Below are 23,015 nucleotides of genomic sequence, written 5' to 3' on the forward strand. Positions count from 1 at the left end.
AGGTAATAAATTAAGAAGAAAAATACATGTCGTCACGTTTTAAATTGCAAAAATATTTTACATTTTTGAAAGTTTTTTTGCGCAGGTAATTTTTTAGACCATATTTGTGAATTTTTCAAAATAATGTTGCGCTAAATATTTTCCGTCGAAACAGTGAAAAAAAAAACAGTAACTTACGTGGTTTATCTACTACTTAACAATAACTGAATAATTGTAATATATACAAGAAATAATATTTATCTTTATGAAATATGTCAATAATATAAAATTTACGTATGAATGCAGTAGTAGTACAAAACACTTTTTTTATAGACGTATTTGCCAGAGTTGCCAAGGTATTAAAGCTGACGAATACCTCTGTATTGGTGAAATCTTTTAAAACCAGAAACATACATAAATATTGTAAAAGAAATGATCACATTTAACATTGTTAACAATAAGTTGTAATACTTAATAGGGGTTATAAGATAAAACATTGACACTACGGTTTTTACTCATCAAAGTTATTGGCTAGTTATTTTGATTGAACGTAAGTATAATTAATTATAATTAAAACTTAAATCGCTACAAAATATGACTCGAATTGACAATTACTTAAATACCTACTCTTATTATACGATGTAGGTTATAAGGCGTATGTAAAAAGCTAATTACTTTAAACAAAAGACAATTAAGCTATATTAATATTGTAAAGATAAAAAAAACTGCAGGAAGGAATGTGAAGAGGAAATTCGGCAATACATTGAGATGAAATTACGGATTGTGAGAAACAATGGGCAATGCAAATTGCGACCGCTTTTATTTATTAAGGGGCCGCAGAAAAAATGCAACTTGATCAATTGAAACCACCATAAAGGGTAGCCCACCACAGGCTTTTATGGCATTGGTCTGGTCAGGAAAATATTAAATTAAAAAAAAGACACCCGGAAAGGTTGTATGAGGCTTTAAGGAATTTATAGCAAAAAGCTTTCGTTTGGGCTTTTGCTCGCGGTTAAATCATACGGTACGGAATGACGCAATTGAGTTCTTTTCTATACATACATATGTAAGTAGGTTTCTTTTTGTGTTCTTCAAATCTTAGATGTTTTGTTGTGGTGTATTATAGCTAATTACCTCAAAAAACAAATAGTAATTTAATTAAAGCCGTATTAAAAGAAAATCTTTTAGGACAAATAAACCATACGCTCTTAGAAACATTTATATAATAAAATACCTCTACACACACTAGAGTAACTACATGTACATATAAATGTATAGCCATAAGCAAACTACCTATAGGTACAGCGAGCGATCGTAATTTCTGTCATAATAAACCATACCCAAGACCCACACAGCGGCGTGAAAATGGTTTGTTACAATAAATACTGTAGAATAGCTGCCGCTATAATTCATACTATTAGTCGAATTTCGTGTTCCAGGCGGAGGCGGAGAAAGTAGACCGCTACTGGTCTTCACTCGGATATGCGCGGCGTAGGACAAAGCCGCTCAGCGGGAAATAGGGACAATCTAAATCAACTTCTAAATGTCAACTAAATTGTTATTTCTCATGATGTACGCTAGGTAGGTAAATCCCAGACATTTATAGTAATATTTTCAATACAATAGAATGTAATGATTGTACTCATTATTAATTAGTAAATAGTTTTAATATTAAATAAAAAATCATTACTTTAATTAATACTTAAATAAATAAATAACCATTGTAAGGTGATCGAATCTTCATTTACCCATAAGGTTTTTCATTATAGGTCTCATTTTGAATAGAATAGATAATAGATAATCTAAAAGAAACACAACCAAAACATCTATCAACCAATACCATCGACCATAAAAGACCACGTGGCACGTGCAAAATTAGATATTTATCATTTCGTTATTGCATATCGTCGAACGTCTATAATCATTGTAGAGCGGTGAAAAATGTCCCAGGGCGGTACACACTGAGTGCTCCGCGGACTGGATTTAGCCTAATGGGAGCTCCTGAATACAGTCATTTGTTTGACTATTACGTGGTTGCTGGAGTTTTCTACGCTTTGTTTAATACTGGATATATCGTGGTCAATTATGGGTAAAAGTTTAAACAAAGTATCTTTTAAGTTGAACGTTTAAAATACATATATAGAAAATTTTTATTCAATGGTGCAGACAAATGTGCACATAATTACAAATGACATTTTTCTTACTCTATTAAATAATAATTACATTACATTTAAAATATTTCATATTATAATTATTTTTATTATAACCTCTACAATAAATGTTAGAAAAATGGTTTTCTCATTAAAAAAAGTCCATGAACGGGAAACACAAAACGTAGACGTCAATTACTCACAAGTTGAAACATGAGGAATATAAATCTAAACATGCAAACCAGCTAATGCTTGCAGACGAGTCGCCTTACTAATAAAGTGTGGATATGAATAGCGGAGCGAAAAGCAGTGGGTGTCGAGATACTTCCTGATCCACCCACAGGACGCAGTAAGCTCTCAACCTAAATTGTAATTGTTCAGGGTAAGCTTTGTTATTTTAAACATTTACCAGCGGTCAGACATTTTAAAAATCTAGACTAAATGAAACAAAAATTTCAAGCGCTTTCTCTACACAAAACAGAAATATTTTTTTGCATTTTGTCATTAACAATATTGGGTATTGAATATTTTATATAAACGATGAAGATACTTTTTAATTACTCATCCATGTTTATCATGATGACGATTACGTGCAATTTAAAAGCTTTTCGAACGTATATACACTTTTATCTTTTATCTGTGAACACTATCCAACTGTAATATGTTGACCAGAGCGATAGCAAACATTAAATAATGTACCTGCCTGAATTAACAAAATCTTTTCCCAGCTAGTGAATTACAAAAGCCGTAGATAGAAATCAAATCCACAATCTATGACGTAGCATTCTACCACTAAGCCATCTGGCATATAGAAATAGTAAATTGCAAAAACTTTTGAAAGGGCTGACTTGCAAGTATTGGTAGGAAGTAATGATATGAACAATAACGCCTACGTGATGCAGTTTGCCACAGTAGATGCCAACGCAACACTTTGCCAACACATTGTTTACTGTGTAATGACTTGTAACGGATATGCATAACAAACACATCTTTATAGAGTTATACAATTATTGTATTGGCGTTCTGTGATTGCTTATGTTATAGGACGCGTGGGTAGTATTTTTTAATATGAGATTAGATAGATTCACATATTTAAAGATACTACGTTATTGGTAGGTAGGTGTTTTGTTACATATGATTATTGCGGGTCGATATATTTATGTAGTGTATTCGTTATATACATCCGTCATACATTCGCTGATTCATTGTCATTCATACACAGTATAAACAGACAAAAACAATTTCATGCGCATCATGTCATAACGAGAGCCACCTGTGAGATAAGATTTGTTGTTAGCCAATTGACTGCGGTTACAAGTCTATGAAATAATTTTTTTGGCTAAGCTGTAGACAGAGAGACAGTAGTCAGAGGGAACCTTGTGTGAAGACACTCCGTTCCCCATTTCCTGCCGAAATTGGACTGCGTGTTGAGTGGCGGAGTTTAACTTCGCGCTTTGTCTCGACACCAGAGCAAAGAAAATGGAAATATTAAATATTTCATTTCCCCGAGTAGAGGAATTGAACCCACAACACATTGTGTTCACAGTCACACTTTATGCACATGCGCGACGATTTTTTTTTAAAGTTTTATTTATATAGGTTAAAAATGAGATGTCATACAAATTTGAATATTATTATAATGTTGTTCACCTTTAACCAAAGTGAACTGACGAAAGTATATATTTGCAATAATTTGCATCAGGAAGTAAGATAGCGCATAGTGCATGCTTAAGAGGGTGGCCGCGATATTTAGCTCTCATAATATACAGCACAGATTAGGAATAGCATGGAACTTCCTAGATACAACGCTGAAACAAGATACCAGCGAAATATAGATAAACTAAGAATAAGCCATAGTTTTTGTATTTTAATACTATTTTTTATTTTAATCGATATTTGTTGAACGTAAAAACAGTACCTTTACAAGAATGACATTTTGATTTAGATGAGTCTCAATTATATAATTCGGTTTTTGTTCTATATAAATTATAATATTTTTAATAATTATAAAATTTAGACACTTCAATAGAGTGAATTAATTTCTGTCTGCCTACCCCCCATAATAATAGAGAGGAAAAAATATATGTACCTACATAACACACCATAAACAAGACTAGGTAACAGTAAACACTGAAACGAGATACAACGTGTAGCTGAACCAAATCAGAACACCATAAACGTCGTTACACGTGAGACGACTGTTTACCATTCGGATTTACCGATGCAATATCGATGCATAATAAATTCGCCACATACTGGAATCGGTAGCAGGGACGTTGTCTACATGGCGATGTAATTTATTGTATGGCTATTATCTGTGAACATTCGCTCACGATACGGCCGGGGTTGTATGAAACAATAGATGGAAATGTTGAACTGGGACGAGGTACCGTTGTGACAAAAAACGTCGTGGATTCTATATTTTTGTTTTAAGACGTATAAATTTGTAGGGTAATAAAGGATTTCAGTGACTTTAAGAGTATAGAATGATGACATTTTTCTTTATTTTATATTAATTCAGTAAGGCTAATTTAAAAAATAAATAAGGTAAAACTCTTTTGTTGAAAATTTATTAGTAGTTGTAATATAAAACTTCCATAGTAATATTTTGGGAAAAAATAATAGTTGGGCCATCGTTTTCCTCATTTTTGAAATATTCAGCACTAAGCGTTGGTAAACATCATACACCCAGTTATTTCATTAACTGCATATATTTGTACTGAAACACCTTTTCATAGCATTACTTCAGCTTCAACCCATAGATCATATGTATTATCTTGTACATACATAATTCGCTAATAAAACCCAACTTACTACCTCAACTGCCTTACAATAAAAGTTGACATTTACATTGAAATGGGAGAAAATCAAAAACACGAAGTACATCAAGATCGCAATCATTATCGACTGTAAAATCAATATAGAGGTGGAATCGTGCTCAAAGTGGGCGTTTAACCTTTGACAGAGGGCGTGCGGTGCAGGCGCAGTGCGCGTCAAGCCATCCATCATGCTATCCGAGGCAAATTAACCTAACACAGACGCCAGTACGCCACTGCCGTTATCCAACCACTTTGCTAGTTTATTTTCTTCTTCCTTTGGATAACAAATTAGATTACGCAAAGAAAATTGACTGATCATTATTGAAAGTGACATTCAATACGATAAAATCATAAATGAAATTTCTGAATTGCCTTTAATTGTGGCTGTACCAAAACAATCTTATTGAGATTGATTTAAGTAATTGAATAATTATTGCATATACGAGTATCTATATGTATACATAAGTTGTATTTAAAATTATGGTTACCAATTAACCCTTTGAGGTTATTCTTTCATTTTAAACACTGTGTCGATTGCTGTTAATTATAAAACAAGTTTTTATCGATTTAAAGACAAATATATGACAATTACTTGGGTAAATAATTACGTAATATCTCTTTAAACGGTGGACTTTCGTGAATGATACGAAAAACAAGAGCAATTAAGCGTATAGTTCTAGATTTTAAAATGTGAACCGCCGATAAAAAGGTTAAATGCAGGGATAATTAATGTTGACTTTTGTTATGCAAAAGCTTCGGGTGAATGTTTAACAAGAAACCAATTACTCAGAAACGACGATAGATAATAACGAGGTAGTCAAATGTCCTATTTTCATATTGCATACAATTAGTAGATGTTTAAGTAGAAATCTGTAAAAGCGTCGGCTTGTAAGCGCGAAATGGCGAATGATTTTTTAAATTATTTTTTTCAATTCAAACTAATTGCGAGATCCGCAATTTAACTTCTTTCTGCCTACCCTGCTTGCGCGAAATATAGTGTTAAACTAAAAAAATGTTACAAAAATGTTTAATTAAATTACAGAATACAATTAGGTTATACACGAGCTATATATAATAAATAATTGATTTCATAAACTAATTTAAAAGATCAATTCAATAGTTACATAACTTCATCACGGACATTCTCGTATTCTTCTTATAATATATCATGTGACAAATTGCAGACTGCGGTGAAATGTTGATTGGGACCAAGAGCCACGGATGATTGATATCAGTGTTATTTAATAAGCTTCGAGTGCCATTTCACGTTTCGCGGACTTTAAATGAAAGGAGAGAACTTACCTAGATTTAATGTATACATATTCAAGTCTTAATAAATTATTATATTAATTCACATAAAATAAATAAAAAGTGTAGAGTGTTGTGTGTTTATTTAAGGAATATTCTTTTTTTTTTCATTCACAACTTTAGTTTTACTAAAGCTCTATTGTCAATTATGTGCAAGTCTCGACTGATGAGGTTACTAACGCTTAGCCCTATAAGGTTGGTAATCAATAAGAAATTTGATGGTAAAATACTCTAACAATGAATATATGTCGGTTTTATATTAAAAAAGTGGATAATATTAAATTGTAAAATTATTTATTTCTTTCAAACAAAATAACTATGAAAAATCAAGAATAGTACCCAATAAATGTAAGTCTTAGTGTAAAACAACCTACCTGCAGACATAGCGTTACGGGCACAGATAAGGCGAATATCGATTTATATAGCCTTACGACACGCTTCGATCAATCTCATTCGAGTCACGAAGGCTGTTTATCTTCCTATAAAAGCTAATACGTCCTCAAATTGACGTGAATGGTATTAGGTTCTCGACTGTCGCTCTTTGTAGAGAAAACATGTGCTCTATTATTTTTTATTAATTAAATATTAGCATTTTAATCGTAAATGTAGGAGTGGTATTTACATATAAAATTAAATTTGGATTAAAATTATATAAATTCATCTATATTAATATTATAAAGCTAAGGAGTTTGTTAGATTGAACGTGTTAATCTTATGAATTACTAAATTAAATAAAAAAATATCTTTGCCTAAGATAGCCCAATTATAAATGAAAACTATAGAATAGGCTACATATATCTATCTATTTCATAACATATGACGTTAGCAGTTAGCAAACTTTTGTGATAAATACGGAAAACAGTGAATTGCTTTAAACAAACCTCAAGTGTAAGAAATTAAAAGAAGATGAAAATAACAACTTTTTTGCATTTTAATAGTTAATGTAAAAAATTGCCTTCTAGATACTGATTGAGATTTGATTACCAGAGCACAGCTTCCTTATCCGCCACTTCATGGAAACAGCGACACGGTCACCCCAATCTTGTGGAGCAATTACGTCTCTATCGGGAAATATTTAAGGTATTTTTCATATCTTAATGATACTAAAATATGATAAATACACATATTAATTATGATTACAAGTACAACATACTTGCAAAATAGGGACGGGCCTGATAAATCAATAGTGTTTTAAGTAGGATAAGCAGTTCCTCTACCTAGTGTTAAGACACTACGTTATACAGCGTGAAGATGGAGAAAGCAAGAAAAAAATAAGGACCTCTATATTTGCACTTCCTAGAAAATACATTTGATTTCTTAGCAGCACCTTGTATGCGTCTATCAATATATCGATTTACGATTAGCGGCGCTCTTCGTTACGCGTGGGCGTAGCGGCGTTTGTTGTATCATGTCCGCGGTCATGGCTGGGCCATACGTTAGGAATAACTGAACGTTTCCTTATACTTGTTGTGTAAATAAACATATACGATTGTGTGTTTATGAAATTATTGTTATTATTTGCTATATATATTGCAAGTTCAATTTTTTTTTGATATACATATTACACTACTATCCATACCTATATTATAAATCTGTCTGTCTGTCTGTCTGTGCGTCTGTCTGTCTTTTACGCAATCAGGGTCCAACCGCTAATTTAATTGTGATAAAATACTCATATAGAGATACTTGAGGGTCTCGGGATGAACATAGGATACTTATTTTTCCATATTTGTAATATTTTCGATATATACCCAATATATTAAAATACTTAATTTGACATGCAATTTATTCCGCCATGTTAATAACAGTCGTCGCTACGCGTTGCTAAGCAACGGCTTGATTCCAAATGACCTAGCCTACAAGTGGTATAGTATGACCGACGCGAACGGGTGACTTTGATGATTTTGTAAATTTTTATATATTTTCGAATTACTATTATTTTTTATGTAATTATTTGCTGCTTATAATTAATTAATCTCGGTTCAGTTATCTATACCGATGTTATACTCTTAAAATATCGTAATTCTAATCATTTGGGATTTTATTTAATATTGTTCCCAAAAATTACTAATTATTTAATATAGGAAAATGTTTAGTACGCGCGCACGGCAAACTTTAGGTACTTTTTCTAATATTAAGAATTTCCTTTAGTTACTTTTACTTCTCTTGTTTGTTCATTTCGGTTACTCAGATATTTTTTCTAATAATAAATCTCCACTTATTATTATTTTTTAACTCATTTTAATTATTTAGGCTTATATTTTCGCGGGCGTAGCCGCGTCCGGGCCCACTAGTCATTTATAAATATAAAATTTTCCCGTTATTGGCTGACAGACAACGTATTGAAGAAAACTGCTCGACTTAGAAAATTAAATTCGACAGGATGGTGGTAGGTAGGTTCGACAGGGAAGTGCAGGAGAGACTAAGCGAGAATTTCTGGAAACGGTACGTTAACAAGTTTTCGGGCGACTAATACTTTATATTTTATTATTGAAACATTTAATATAGCTGCTCGAAAAACCATTAGTCAAGAACAGCACGAATACGGATATTTTTTTTTTCGTTTTCACTAAGCACGACCATTTTAAAATTACAATTTAGTCGTTATATAAGTAAACAAGTTTGCATGACAAAACATATTTATGAACATTAATCTATACGCACATTTGGAATGTATAATCTAGAAATGTCCTTTACCAGTTAATAAATCTTCATAATTTGCTATCTGTACAAGGGAAATAATTCTGGGTCGCTCTAAAACCCATCATCTAAGTCCATTTGCGTTGAAAATAATTTGTTCCCGACCGCAGAAAGCCTATCTTAATCGCGAAACGTCTAATAGGGTTTCTGTAGCTACTTTTCACTTAATGATATACGCAATCACCGTCACTGATTTATTTAGCGAGGAAATTTACCCATTCACACGTTTCTATGTAAATTTCTAATTCGTAGTTTTCAATTAGAATTTCTCCAGTCGTATATTTAATATATGAATAATAATTAATGGTCTATGTTAGAGGCGATAAACCACAATATTTCCGTTTTATTGCCTTTTCTTATTATTTGTAGTACGAGGAAAGCTTTAGAGAATAGTTATTTAAATAAAAACATAAACTGACTGACTTCATTATACCTATGTGCACAAAATTAAACAAAAAGTATCAATCATCCTTTTTGAAATCGGTTAAAAAGCTGTTGCCACTTTTGGAGCAGCGGTGAAAAGCTCGCTCTTACAAATATCTAGCACACTCCAAAGATAGAGTAGAGTATTCCAAAGTTGTGAAGATTGTAAATATATCTATACATAATATATTTTATACAATTTACATACATGCAAAAGCTTCCTTACATATTTAAAAAAAATGGTCAAAAAATACTCATTATTTTCTATATTTCTTGTTCTTAGTATTTCTACAAATTGTTTTTTTTTTCCGATAATGAATATGAAATCAACATCATATATCATATTTAATGAAAATAATTGAAAATATAGTACACAAAAACACATATATCATTTTTAATACCCGTCAATTACTGTCCGACCGCATTGTGTTTAAAATGACAGCAAAATAGGTTTCCCCTGTCAGTCCCACAAGAGAGCTACCGAGAGCGAATATGCAAATGTATGCACAAAATTAACATATGAATTTAATGGTTGGTACATTTAAAAAATGACCCATTTCATTGTATCCGTATATGGCTGCAGTTGAACGACAATATTTGCATAATCGGCCCGTACGTCTCGTACGGAACAGTTTATTACCACGTTTGTACGGAACGCGTCAACGATTTAGTTTTTGTTTTGTATTTTGTAAATTTACATGTTGTCTATGAGAAAATTATAAAGTATTGAATTTAAAAATAAAATATCGATTTGTTAGATAATGTGACTATAACAGTGAGATATTGTAAGTAAAACTGACAAACACTGAACTGACAAACAGTGCTGATTTAGACATATATTCTTACTGTAATGACGAAGAAATCTTGTAATAATTGATAAATGTTTGTTTTTATTGAACATATTTACGAAATATACTCTATGCGAAACGTAGTCCACTGCTGAAGACACAGCACAGACAGAATTTCTACTGATATCTTTCAATAGTCTTAAATATCAGTTTTTTAATTTAATTAGCGTCAATTTGCAGTCACCCCATGAGTAATGTAAAGGAAATATATAAATTATTTAACATAACAAAGTAATAAACAATATAGGTATAAAGATTTGAAAATTGAAACCTAATAAGTAAAAAATTTTGAGGAATCTTTTTATTAAAACAAAATACGTAACACTAAAATAGTATTTGCATTATCAGGTCTTTAAAGATTTTCAATAACAAATATAAAAACACATAAAAAAAAGTGTATTAAACCACGTCATAAGGGCAAATCGTCCGTAAGCAATGGAAATGCGTACAACCGTCAAGTGTCAATCAGAGCGCGTTCAATGTGGGCGGCGAGCGTCTCTCATGAGAAATTACTTTCCTAACCTGGATTTTAATAGGTTAAGACCTTAATATCAGTTCCAACGTATATTTTAACTAATAATTTTTAGAAGCTAAGAGAGGCAGGCTAAATTTTAAGAGCTAAAAGAGGCGGGGGAGTGACCTCAGTTGACCTTCGAAAATACAGGATCGATGATACCGGAGGAAGGTTACGTAAAAAGCATGAGGACCCTCCGGAGGGCATGTATGAAGAGGTCTCCTTCGTCTGGGTACTTCGGTAGGAATATAGTGTTAAGCTAAAAAAAATCAAAAGTGTACAACTATCGAGGCAAACAAAGAACAATTAAGTGGAAACGAGTAATCGATATCTGTACGCTTAACAAACACGAACACAAATAGGTCCCATTCTTATATATGAGTAATAAAAAAGCTAAACAACTAAACATTCACCGCCCACTTGACTTAAAGGCACTAAACGTTAAAAACGAAGTTAAAAAACTCTTGTAAACCGATATTGCACTCTCGACTTTTTACGTTCACCAAGAAGCCAGTAATCTTTGGGCCCTCTTTCTAAAGATCAAATTTCTTGCCATTTTCAGAACTTGTACTTGTATTTTAAATATAAAAGCAGCTTTCTTTGTATTGTGTTACATTGGTCAATATGGTACTACTGACTCAGTAGTATTGTAAATTTATGAATACTGTTTGTATGCTAAACATATACAAGTAATATTACATAAAATATCCATGTTGAAATCGGCCGATATCATTAAGAGATTTCGCCGTCGAACTTAGCCTCGAACCAGAGTATAGAAAACAAATTAAATTTTTAATTATTTCATTTTGCCGAATGGGAATCAACTCAAAACTTGTCGTGTTTACAGCCTCTCGCTTGTGCCCATGCGCAACTACAATGCTAAATAATCTAATTTCATAAACTTTTATTAGCTCAATCTATATTCGTAAATTAGATAATTAATTACGTGAAACAATTAAATTTAAATGCAATTGTCAAAGCACCCAGACCTCAGTAATATCGACATTTCTCAACTGGGCAGATACATCGAGTCATTAACAACTAACACGGTCGCGTGGGTGCAACCCTTGATCGCAAATTATAATAAAGAGGTGAACTATTATGGGGCAACTTACATTATATCTAACATATACCTGCTTATTAGTTAAAGATAACAGAATAGATGCCGTCGTGGAGTAGTTTCTCAGCGTGTGAATGTTGTGAGTTCGATTTCCACTTGAGGGAATAAATAATTTTGTATTTTCATTTCTTTGCTCTTGTAAAAAAACAAACGCGCAGCATTGTGCGGCAATGGAGTCTGACTCTAGGTGCCCTCTGTCTTCCCTGCTATATGAGGATTTCAGTGAGAACATAACCATAAAAACACAAAGTATATAACTATTAAGACGCTACTTGTCTTGTATCTTTATTTTGCCTTTATTCTAGTTCATAGGTAAGTTCTAAATTGGGTAATAAGGTTTTGTCTTTAATCAAAATCTTTTCATTGTTCTTCAAGTTATACTGATAAGTTAACCTAAAAACAAGTAACAGAGAATATGTATTGATTTCTGTCTAAAATTAAATCGTACGTTCATTTAATGAAAAAAATATAAGCACTTCCAACTGAGACAAGCGGAAATTTAAAATTATATTTAAAAACAAGGATACTATCAAGTTTTTGATGTCCGAGACACATCTAATAAAAGAGAAAGCCTAAAGAATGTATGTATGTATAATATAAACGATCATTATACGAGTTCAATTCGATTCTTTGTCACGATTTATTTTATAAATGTATCGATTGTCACCCACGCGTCCACGGGCGGTCTGATCGGGGAGGCTTATTAATATCGGCCATTATACTACAATGAATTACTATTACGTCAATTTAAAACGCCGGCGATGTTCTATGTTTGCTGATGGTTTATAATCAGAAACAATTTTTTATTCAAATAAGGCACGTCAAGCGTATCGGGAATGCCTATTAGAAACGAAGAGCGTAATTGTTGGTAATTGATTATAAATGAAGTATGAAATCGATTTTAAAATGTGTGGGCTGTTTATTATTGCTAAATATTTTTATTATTATTCTCACATCTTAAATCGTATTAGATGACAGCTTAAATAGTGTATACACAAACATAACCTGTATTGGATTTTTTATCAAAACTGTGTCACAGGGTCATGTGCCAAGCTCTTAATATATATTTTTAATCATATTTTTTTACAGTATATCTTTCTCATTATTTTCTTCAAAATAAAACAGTATCACAATTTTCTTTTTACAAAAACAAGTTTTACAGTATTCTAATAAAAATTTCTACCAGAAACCTCATACAGAGCAACTACCGTTACCGCCTTTATCGAAACGTCATTTAGCATCCGACAAACAATTGTGTTGCAATAAAAGCAAGACAAACGATCTCTTTCAATATACAATCGAGTGTCGGCCTCTGAGCTGTTAGTGAGCCAATCCAATGCTCAATCAAGAGAAGTGGGCCAAATCATTAGGGACCTCTCGCAGGGACACGCTTCAACAGAATACGAGTATAATCAACAAGTAAGTATTAAGCGATCGCTAAATGTATAATGGACTGTTAAATAACCTATTATACCTTCACAACATTTTACCTCAATCGATTATTTGATTGAATATGATAATTTTACTACGTTTAAGGCTCTTAAGAAAGTTAAAATTTATATAAATTAAATATCTTATAGGTAAAAGATGGGGTATGAACTGTAACTTAACGACTGCTACAAGCTAAGGAGAAAACAAAAACATTTTTTTTTTTTATTTTTTTAAACAATATCAGTGATAGACCATAAATGACATAGGCATTGAGTTAATTACGCCTTAAGTGTAACCGACATTAAGCCAAGGGTCTCCTCCGCCCAGTCTAGTCAGGACGATTTAGCATTAAAAGGAACAATGAACTGTGTCAAAGATATAAAGAAAATGTGAAAAATAAAGAAATTGCAATTACTGACGCTTCCACTTAAAAGTTATAACACACTTAACGATCCATTGTTATAGTCATCACCGCCAAATATGGTAAATAACAAAATATCTTTTGCATCAATCATTTATATGCCGCTGTAATATTCTTAACGGAGTGCTGTAGTATCTATTATAGTCAATATTTTGCGGTTTTTAGTATATTTTTAGGTAATATTCTATTAATAAAATTTATTTTCCGCGGCGCTACGAGATGCCTTCATAATTCTATTGTAACAACTAAGATCGCTATCCTTTTTGTATTGATGTTTGATTCAATGAATAATGCAATATCATCGTTCTGATAATGATTACCATACTTGAGTTTGCCAACGAAAGTGTCGCCCACGTATGTTGCCTAATACAAACAACATGTCTGCGGAACAAGTATGTTTGGTTTGATTTAAGTGTAGTGTGTAGTGTAAATAATAATAGACATAAGTATTATAAAACGTTATTGTAGCGTAGTAAGAACAAATCTGAGTAAATGTGACTTGCGTTTTTAAATTTGTAGTAAAGAGGTAAAGACTTCCACTCAGGACAAGGTCTCTGAGTAGGCAAAGAGTAAAAATTATTGATCGCTCGATACTCATATATATGAAGACATAAAAAAGTACCTGTATTATGTTATTTTTATACTAAAATATTCTATGTTCTCAAACAAAAAAGATAGATTTAAAGTTAGGAGTTTAAATGATATTTCAACAAAACTAAAAAGTATTTCGAACATTTCAATAAGATTTATGTAACAGCGAACAATGCGAAATAAATTGAAAAACATTTATATATAGCCTTAATTAAGCCGTCACTTTCAAATATTGTTAATATTGTTGCCGCTAAGTCTAATTTATAACATTTATATGCATATAAATTAGCAAGACTTTCGAATTGGTCGGCGCATACGAACAGGTCGTTTAAAGTATTTATTGCCGTTGTGTTTTCTCACCTCATCGGGTCCTTACCGGGTTTATTGAGATGGGATTGCCTTCTCTACATTAGATTTTCCTGGTTGGATTTTCCTGTAATAAGTCTCAGAAGAATTTCTTAGAAAATTTTGCTCCGTGTAAAAAAGTTTATCATAAACTGAATGAAAATTCAGAGGAAAGGATGTAAAGCTATTTTAATTTTATTTTATTTATTACAATACGTCCCTTGTAAAATATAACATATGTATTAGGAATTGAATTAAATTGTAAGAATTATTTATTAATTAGGATTATGTAAAATTATTTTTAATTTTGATGTTAAGTTTCGTTTCTAATTGCGTGTCTTGATTAGTTAGACTAGTTTCTATATATCCTGCAGCCTGTTAAGTGACAAAAAAATGTTAATCTGCTGTTAAAATGTTATCATCATACCATCAATATAAAAGACTTTACAACAATTTAAATGTCTTCAATTTAAAAAGTATTCTTCCTACAAACAAGCATAAACACCTACCTGTATATCTCTCCTTGGTTGTGGTAGCCGCGAAACAGGGTTAATCGCCATCGGCGCCGGCATCCGCGTAGGGGGTGGGACGTAGGGCCTAGGCACTGGGGGCGGTGGCGGGAGTCTCGACCCTTGCACTTGTATTGAAGGGTGCATTTGTATAGTCCCTTGCAATATATGTGGCACTGGCATGGATTGAACGGGCATTGCATGAGATTGCATCGTCATCCCTTGCACAACGGAAGAAGATCTTTGATTTTGGATAGGTTTAGGCACTTGAGTACGGGAAGGACCTGGGAGCACAGTGACTGACGGCATGAGGGGAGGTGGTCGGCGTTCTCTGGCTTGTTCCACCATGGCTAGGTGTTCTGAAGGGCGGATGAGGCGCGGTGGTATGGTGCGCGGGCGCGGCTCGGGGCGCACGGTCGGCCGCGGCGGGGGGGCGCGCGCACGCCGCCCCGCCTCCGATTCATCTGTCATCGGTGCGCGCCAATCTGTGGAGAAAAAGATAGATATTATAAATAATTAGTTAAAATTAGATATAAGTAATTGTTAAGCACTAACACTGTTGCTTATTTTAAAAAAAAATACATAGTAACTCAAGTAACTAGATTACATTCAAGAAAAGATCCTAAGTCGTTAAGAGTCCGTTCAAAGAAAGAAATATACAAAAAAAAAGCTTTTATTTTAAGCCATGATGTACGAGTATACATATTTTGCGTTATTTTGAACCAATAAACATAACAACACGCATATAATTAATTATCTCTTTTTTGTCTAGAGAAAAGAAGAAATATTTATTTAGTCACGGTCTGTTGATATATTATAAACATTTCTAGGTGAAATTTAATAAGGTTATTGTTCCTTTATATGATAATGCTTTGAAAGTAGTTTTAAATAAGAATAGAAAAATAAAACATTGTATAGGAATATGATGTTACAATACATAAATTTAATATTTGCAACTATAAAACAAGCGGAAGTGTATGATGCTGTTAAATAAATAAAAAATATTTATAATTGAATTTATTTATTTATTCGTAAAGGACTGGTACAGAAGCAGTTCATAGAACTTGTTAGATTATCTCCAACCAATTTTCAACTACAAAAAACTCTCTCTCTATATATATTATAAATGAGCAAAAGATTAAGCAAAGAAGATAAAATTGAAAACCAATATTTTAACATTTTTTTATGAGCGCCATCTATGTGAAAAGGCCATAACTAGATAGCGTGTAGGTTTACGTACAGCGCGCCGCCGGCGACACGGCGTCTGCGCTTACGCATGTGCATTTTTCAAAAACCTTTTGTTCTCAATTTAAGAGCCGTTATAGCAGTCATTGTTCGAACTCACCATCTGTTAGTATTGCGAATTGTTTTTTATGAACAAAGGTAGGTAATTAATTTTTTACTGTTCCTACCAATTTAAACCAGATGTTTATTTGCTTCCGACTGTAAAATATTATGAAAGTTAACATTAAGTTAATTGTAATAACTATCAATAATAACGAGCACAGTAACAATCAGACATAATAAAATACAGGAAATATATGAACAGTTTTTTCGCTTATATTTTGAAATTCTTAACTTTTATCGCCATCTGTCGGGATTTAAGTAAACTTTTTATGTTGCCATAAAAATATTTGAAGTTCACAAAAATTAACTGTAATTATCTATGGAACGTACTATATCTTATTGTATTGCAAAACAGTTAACATTTTAATTAATTTAAATTTGCTGCTTCTTAAAATTGTCATCCATTCGATTTCCTTGAAATGTGGTCAAAATAACACGATTTTTGGCGCATAGTAATTAACGTTATTAAAATTTTACTGCTTTTCCATATAACCTTGAAAATCAATTATTTTGCTTTTAAATACAGAGTTCAATGTCTTAAGTAATATGCATTTTGAATAATAAAACAAACAAATTAAAAGGTCTAATCAATCGAATGAATAGACGAATAGAGCGAGTTACCCCAATTAAGTCGGTTCCTTTGAGAGAAGCCGATTTGTTGATAGTTTGGTGTTAGAATATTCTTTCAAGTAATTAGTGGCTTAGTTACGTTACAGAATAATTTCTTATTGTATTATCACATTTGCTTAATTTTTCATTTAGGCAATTACTAAATTTATATAACATAGTATTTTAATATTTCTAATGTAAACGACCTACGAAATAGGTTTTCTTTGTCAACTCAAAAAAAAACTAAATTCGCACGACGACGACGGTGAATAAAAATAGTTAATGCAAAAAAAAACATTTGCAACGTATAGAACATACGCACACCAATAACAAAAAATACTTACTACAGCTATATATTACTCACATCTGTTTAAAAATTATGCTATAGGTACAATATTTTTAAATTATTAAACAAAACCTTAAAAAAACTTACATGACGTAACTCCGCTCAAACCTAATGTTAGACCGTTACAACAATACACTTCGCGAGTCCCATGGACAGTTAACCAAGAAGGGAACAAAGTAGTAGAATCAAAGCCTTTATTTATCGTATCTCTGGCTCAGAACCGTGTTTACCGTCAGTAAATGCGTGTAAGCAACAATTTATTTGTCGATAAGCGTTTTCAATTTACACAATACACTGATAATTTTAGAGTGCCTACCTACTGCACTTGCAACGTTTGTTCCGATAGTCAGTTTCTATGGGGACGCTTTTCCCTCCAAAACAAACGCATGCGCGATGCTCTTTAAAGTATACGTGTGAGATATTTGATTATGCAATATATACTTTGTGAAGTGGTAACAGAAGTTGGTTTTGTTGATTATTCGGTGTTGGGGTCGCGTGTCTTACCCCACACCACTCGCTTCATGATGATAGCCTGCAGAGGCAATTTTCCTATAGATTGTATATCTTCACGTTGACTACGTGTAAGGGTAATTGTGGGGGAACCTTCACTCGTTTCCTTCTTGAAACGAGATCTGTTTTCGTATTCAATTAAACAAAGGTTTTGTTGTTAAAATTTTAATACTTACCTAAGGTGAAAAATTTATATTTTAAGTTATTACATTTTATAATATATATATATATAGTATTGCAGAATTTTAGTACTAATTAGTAATTTTAATTAGTTCTAGTAGTATTAATTAATGATTTCTAAATACTAAGAAAAGATTACCCACGGAAAGGATCCTCGTGGCAAAGCAATTAATTGGATACATAGTATAATAGAAGTTTAATACAGTAATAAATTATCTGTTAAAGGGATTAAATTAAAACTAATGCTGCTATTAAGCCGGTTTCTCTTGATAAGAAGGAAGCAACATCAAAGTGATCAAAGATAGTATAACCTCATACATTTTAATGAGATTAGAAGCTAAGGCCCAAGGGGTTGTAAAACAAAATGGATTCTTCTCTTTTAAAATCTACCCCCGGCTCTGATCGATATAAGAATGTTTAATATAATCAAAAGTTAACAGCAAACAATAAAAATAGTTTAATTAGAGTTTAAAGTTAGTTTTATATTTTTTTATGGAAAAGACAAGAGAAAACAAGCGTATGGGACACAAGTCATTAATGCCGTCCACAAGCCATTGTATCACCAGAGGAACTACAGGTGGAATTAAAGTGGATATAGGCGCGGTTTTTGAACTGAATTGGGAATCGAACCTACTACTTGTCGTGTTTACCCCTGCGCAACGACTGGCCTCAATTATATTTCTGTGAGTAAAATAACTTTCATTGTAACAAGAAATTACAAGATTACGCCAATTATAAAGGATTTCAATTACAGCATGTTCCTAGGTACCCACAGCTCCACTCTGTAATAGCAGAACGATTACCTGCTTCACATATTTTCTAGATTAGCGGTTAGCTCTTTTATAATTATAGTATTTACTATTAAGCTCCTATTGCGATGGCACAATTACAGCACTCGTTCTCTTTGTCTTGTTGCAATTAGAAGAAATTGGTCAGTTTTTCAAAATAGCGGCTTTTGAATTCCATCTCTGAAGATGCAATGTTTTGAATTCGGGCGGAGAACGGAGAAACTTGACACTAGATTCTCTTTCTGGTATATGCAGAATAAAACGTGCTTAGCTTTTGAGTAGGTAGGTATCAGAAGTCAAGTTCGTAAAATCGTTAAACATTTTTTTCATCTTCGACTTTGATCATATTAACTAACGCTTGAAGCATCTGCTTTTTAGAAAAAAAACTTGTCGATACCATTTTTTATCAATAATAGTCGGACAAAGGACCAAAAATTATGAATAATTCAAATAAACACAAAAATCCATATGATTCATAAAAAATACAATAAATTAACTTTATATGCAAATAAAATAATAAAAACGTATACGTGTGTAAAGATATATTTACACATTTTTTGTTTAAAAATGATCATTATTTATTTTAAGATGCATGAAGATAGCAAATGCACACTGCATTTATTTATTTACACGTCGCACGCACGGTTTCAGTGAAACCGATGCGGTGTTTGGATACCTATACCTAGGTACGCGTACGTCGCGTCGTAATGTTATGTGGAAGTAGGGTGGCCAAACTGTATTTTTAATATATTTTAACTATTAAATATACATATAAAATGAAATCATATTCACGCTGTATCCCGCACATAGCATGGTAGGCAAAGGGAACCTAGTGTTAAGACAATCCCCATTCCCCTCTTTCCACCGAAAATCTGGAGGCATTGCGTGTTGATTGGCAAAGCACAACGCCGCCTCGACACCAGAGCGAAGAAATGAATTGTACTATATTAAATTTTAGATTTTTTGGTACCAATATTTTCAGATAATATAATCTTTTCGGCTTTAAAATATATTTTTTTCTTTTCGGCTTTAAAATATCCATATCGTTTTTTAAACATTATATGGTCATCTCGAATAAATTATACCATGAATATTGGAATTCGGAAGAAAAACGATTATCGTCTAATCAAAAATTAAAATAATAAACTGAACCTAAAAATTGTCTTAAAATTTAACTCAGTTACTTATTACCTTAATTAGGTAATTATTACCTAAACAAGCATAATATAACCCGTATCATCGTATGTAGGACATACACGAGTCCAATGAATATTTTACCTTGCGTGCCACAGATCAGCAAGCATTGGCCATTAATAATTATCATCATACTCAAGTCCCGTATGCACATAGGTACCTACTGCAGTCGCGTGCCAAACTAGTAATTGCTGTAGGCGGTCGAGTAATAATATCTGACTGACAGACGAATGACACTTCGAACTAAAAATAAATGAATGTACTTATCATTATTTACGTCCAAATGGAACTAACCCACATGGCAAACATTCAACGGTATTAGAATTACATAGGTCAAAGCATAAATATTTATTCGTATTGAAAATATGCATATTGTACGAACGGTTTAACTAATAAAATACCAATAATATATTCACCATACCATTAGCAAAACAGTTTTCAATTCAAAACAGAAGAATAACTTCCACAATAGATTCGTAATTTTAAAATAATATAACACTTCTTACATATTATAGAATAGTACCTTTAAATACCGTATAGCTTAGATTAACGGTAGCCTTAACGACTTCTTCGTTGTTTGATCTAGATGACCCTTACGATTACGATACATCACGAGCTTTGCAGATAAAACTCGACGTGTGATAATGTATTACGTAGTGTTTGAAACGACGACTACAATACTCCGATTAGAACACCTAATAAACTAAAAATACTTTACGTACAGGAAGTTTTATTAAGACTTTAATCATTGTAATGGCACACATTTTATTTAATATCCGTAATAAATATTCAGGTGTGAAATATTTATCTCAATAAACCAGCTGCAAACTTATGATAGACGGCCAGATAATATTCGCTATAAAATTTGTTAGCATCGCACCACTCATAAATTTCGTAATAATAAATTAACAATATCGGTAAAACGTTCATAACAGTCTTTAATTGGCACAAATTAATAAGAGGTTACTACCGTAAATCTATCAACGCTGGATAAATGCGGAATAGACCTATGCGGTCACGAAGTGTATCTCGAGGATCCGTGGTGTGAACTCACGCAGATACCATCGCTGCCAATCGATGGCACCAAAGATATGGACGAGCACGAGAGTGTACCGGAAACTAAATAAAACCTTAAGCGATTCGCTTTCACCGAAAGATAAAAATTTACGTTCCCATTGACACGGAAAGGAGAATTGAGAGTTGAGGTTAAGTAAAATTGGAAGGTAAGTTTGCAACTGCGATCGCCTCGTTCCCGGCCAGTCCGCTATGTACACGTAGCCGTCGAGGCGGTAAAAGGTAGATTCGGTTTATGATTGCGTCGGGGGCGAGGAATCGGACGCCTTTCTCTCGCCAGCTAACAAATGAGTCGGGATGAAACAGACGTGATTTATTTATTCAAATCCGATGCACTCGGATGCCGGTCACGTCTCACTTTGATTTGTATTTGAGGCACGACCTAAGGTATTGGTGATTTGTGATTTATTTACACTAAGTACTCGTAAAATTATAGACTAGCGTTATGAATGTACTTTTATTATTATATAGAAATGTCATAAAAACAATGAAAAATATTGTCTGTTCTAAGTTTAGCATATATAGGTACAATGTAAATTTAACATTGAAACTATTCTAGAACTTATAATAAGTACTACATGTCCTAAGCACAAAAACTTGAGTCATTTTACGATAATACATGTTACTCACCGTGAAGTAAGATTCAATACTAATAAAAATCGCGATCGATAGAACAAAAACAGTTTATGAATCTGAGTCATTTTATTATGTTTGTTGATTTAAATGTGTGAGAAGTATAAATAGTTTAACATTATCTATTGAATACAATAAGTATTTTTAAGAATAATTGGCAAATTAACGTTCCGCTCGAGGTCAAGGTAAAGATCGAGGAAATTAATATAATTCACTCCCCTAAGTGGGAATCGATTGCTCAACCGTCGCGGTTGTGGTCAGACGTTATCACGGCGCCACGATGAAATATATTTACGTAGTTATCATATTATGAAATATTTTCTATATTATCAATTCTATAATGTTGTGCTAAATCGATGATGATTAAAAAATAGTTATGCTATTCTAATAAAAATATAAGTAGATACTATAATTTGCAGAAACACAGGTATTTCGTGTGGTCCGTCATTTCAAGCCAATGCCAATGATTCACTGCTAAACTGAGAAAGGGTCTTTGTTGTCAGATCATTAAAATGCGAGGCTGTGCAATTAAGTCTTTATTTAATGGAAGGGTTATAGCACTTCAAACATTGTGAGTGTTGATGCGAAAATATTTAAAATAATTTTACATATTGAACTCTTTAATTTAAGTACGTACTCAAAATGACGATACTCCGGAAGATTAGTCTAGAAGTTAATAATGGTACTTCTGGACTAATCTTCTGTCAAGGAAAAAGTATTGATCGATACACGATGGAGAACAGCGAAACTTTTTCTAAAATATCTCCTCGGCCTGTCTAGAACTATCATGAATTACTTATATTATATATTTCTAGAACGCACTCCTCAGTTTGCAACGTGATAAGCCCGGCATCCGCACGATGAATCCATGGAATGCTAAGTAGTTCCTTCTCTTATTTTGAACAAATTAATAAGGTAATAAATAATAAATTCATACTCATAATACGCTGTTATAGAAACATTATTATAGATATTAATAATAATGAGTATATTCTAGGTACATATATATTAAAACTAGCGTCCCGCTCGCGGTTTTACCCGCGTGAACTATGTTCTTATTAATTTCTATCTCCATGACTACGTCCTAGTGACGTCTATGCAATATTTGACACTCATAGCATTTGTAGTAACGAAGTTTCACACAAACTTTCGACCCCAAAAACAACCCCTTAGAAA

General features: G+C 32.6%; 1 protein-coding gene across 11 annotated transcripts in view; it reads right to left on the reverse strand.

Annotated features, from left to right (window-relative positions):
• The window catches only part of LOC146527863 (rho GTPase-activating protein 23-like), a 257,849-nt gene that overhangs the window by 180,636 nt on the left and 54,198 nt on the right, over positions 1-23,015 (reverse strand). For all 11 annotated transcript variants that reach the window (XM_085204396.1, XM_085204395.1, XM_085204403.1 and 8 more), the window contains exon 2: positions 15,159-15,643. In XM_085204396.1, coding sequence (XP_085060522.1) covers positions 15,159-15,629 — 471 coding nt within the window. In that variant the 5' untranslated portion in view covers positions 15,630-15,643. The remainder of the gene's footprint in view (positions 1-15,158; positions 15,644-23,015) is intronic.

Source organism: Heliconius melpomene, chromosome 20 (assembly GCF_056956725.1).
Source record: "Heliconius melpomene rosina isolate 202511_hmr_F chromosome 20, ASM5695672v1, whole genome shotgun sequence".
Classification (NCBI taxonomy): domain Eukaryota; kingdom Metazoa; phylum Arthropoda; class Insecta; order Lepidoptera; family Nymphalidae; genus Heliconius; species Heliconius melpomene.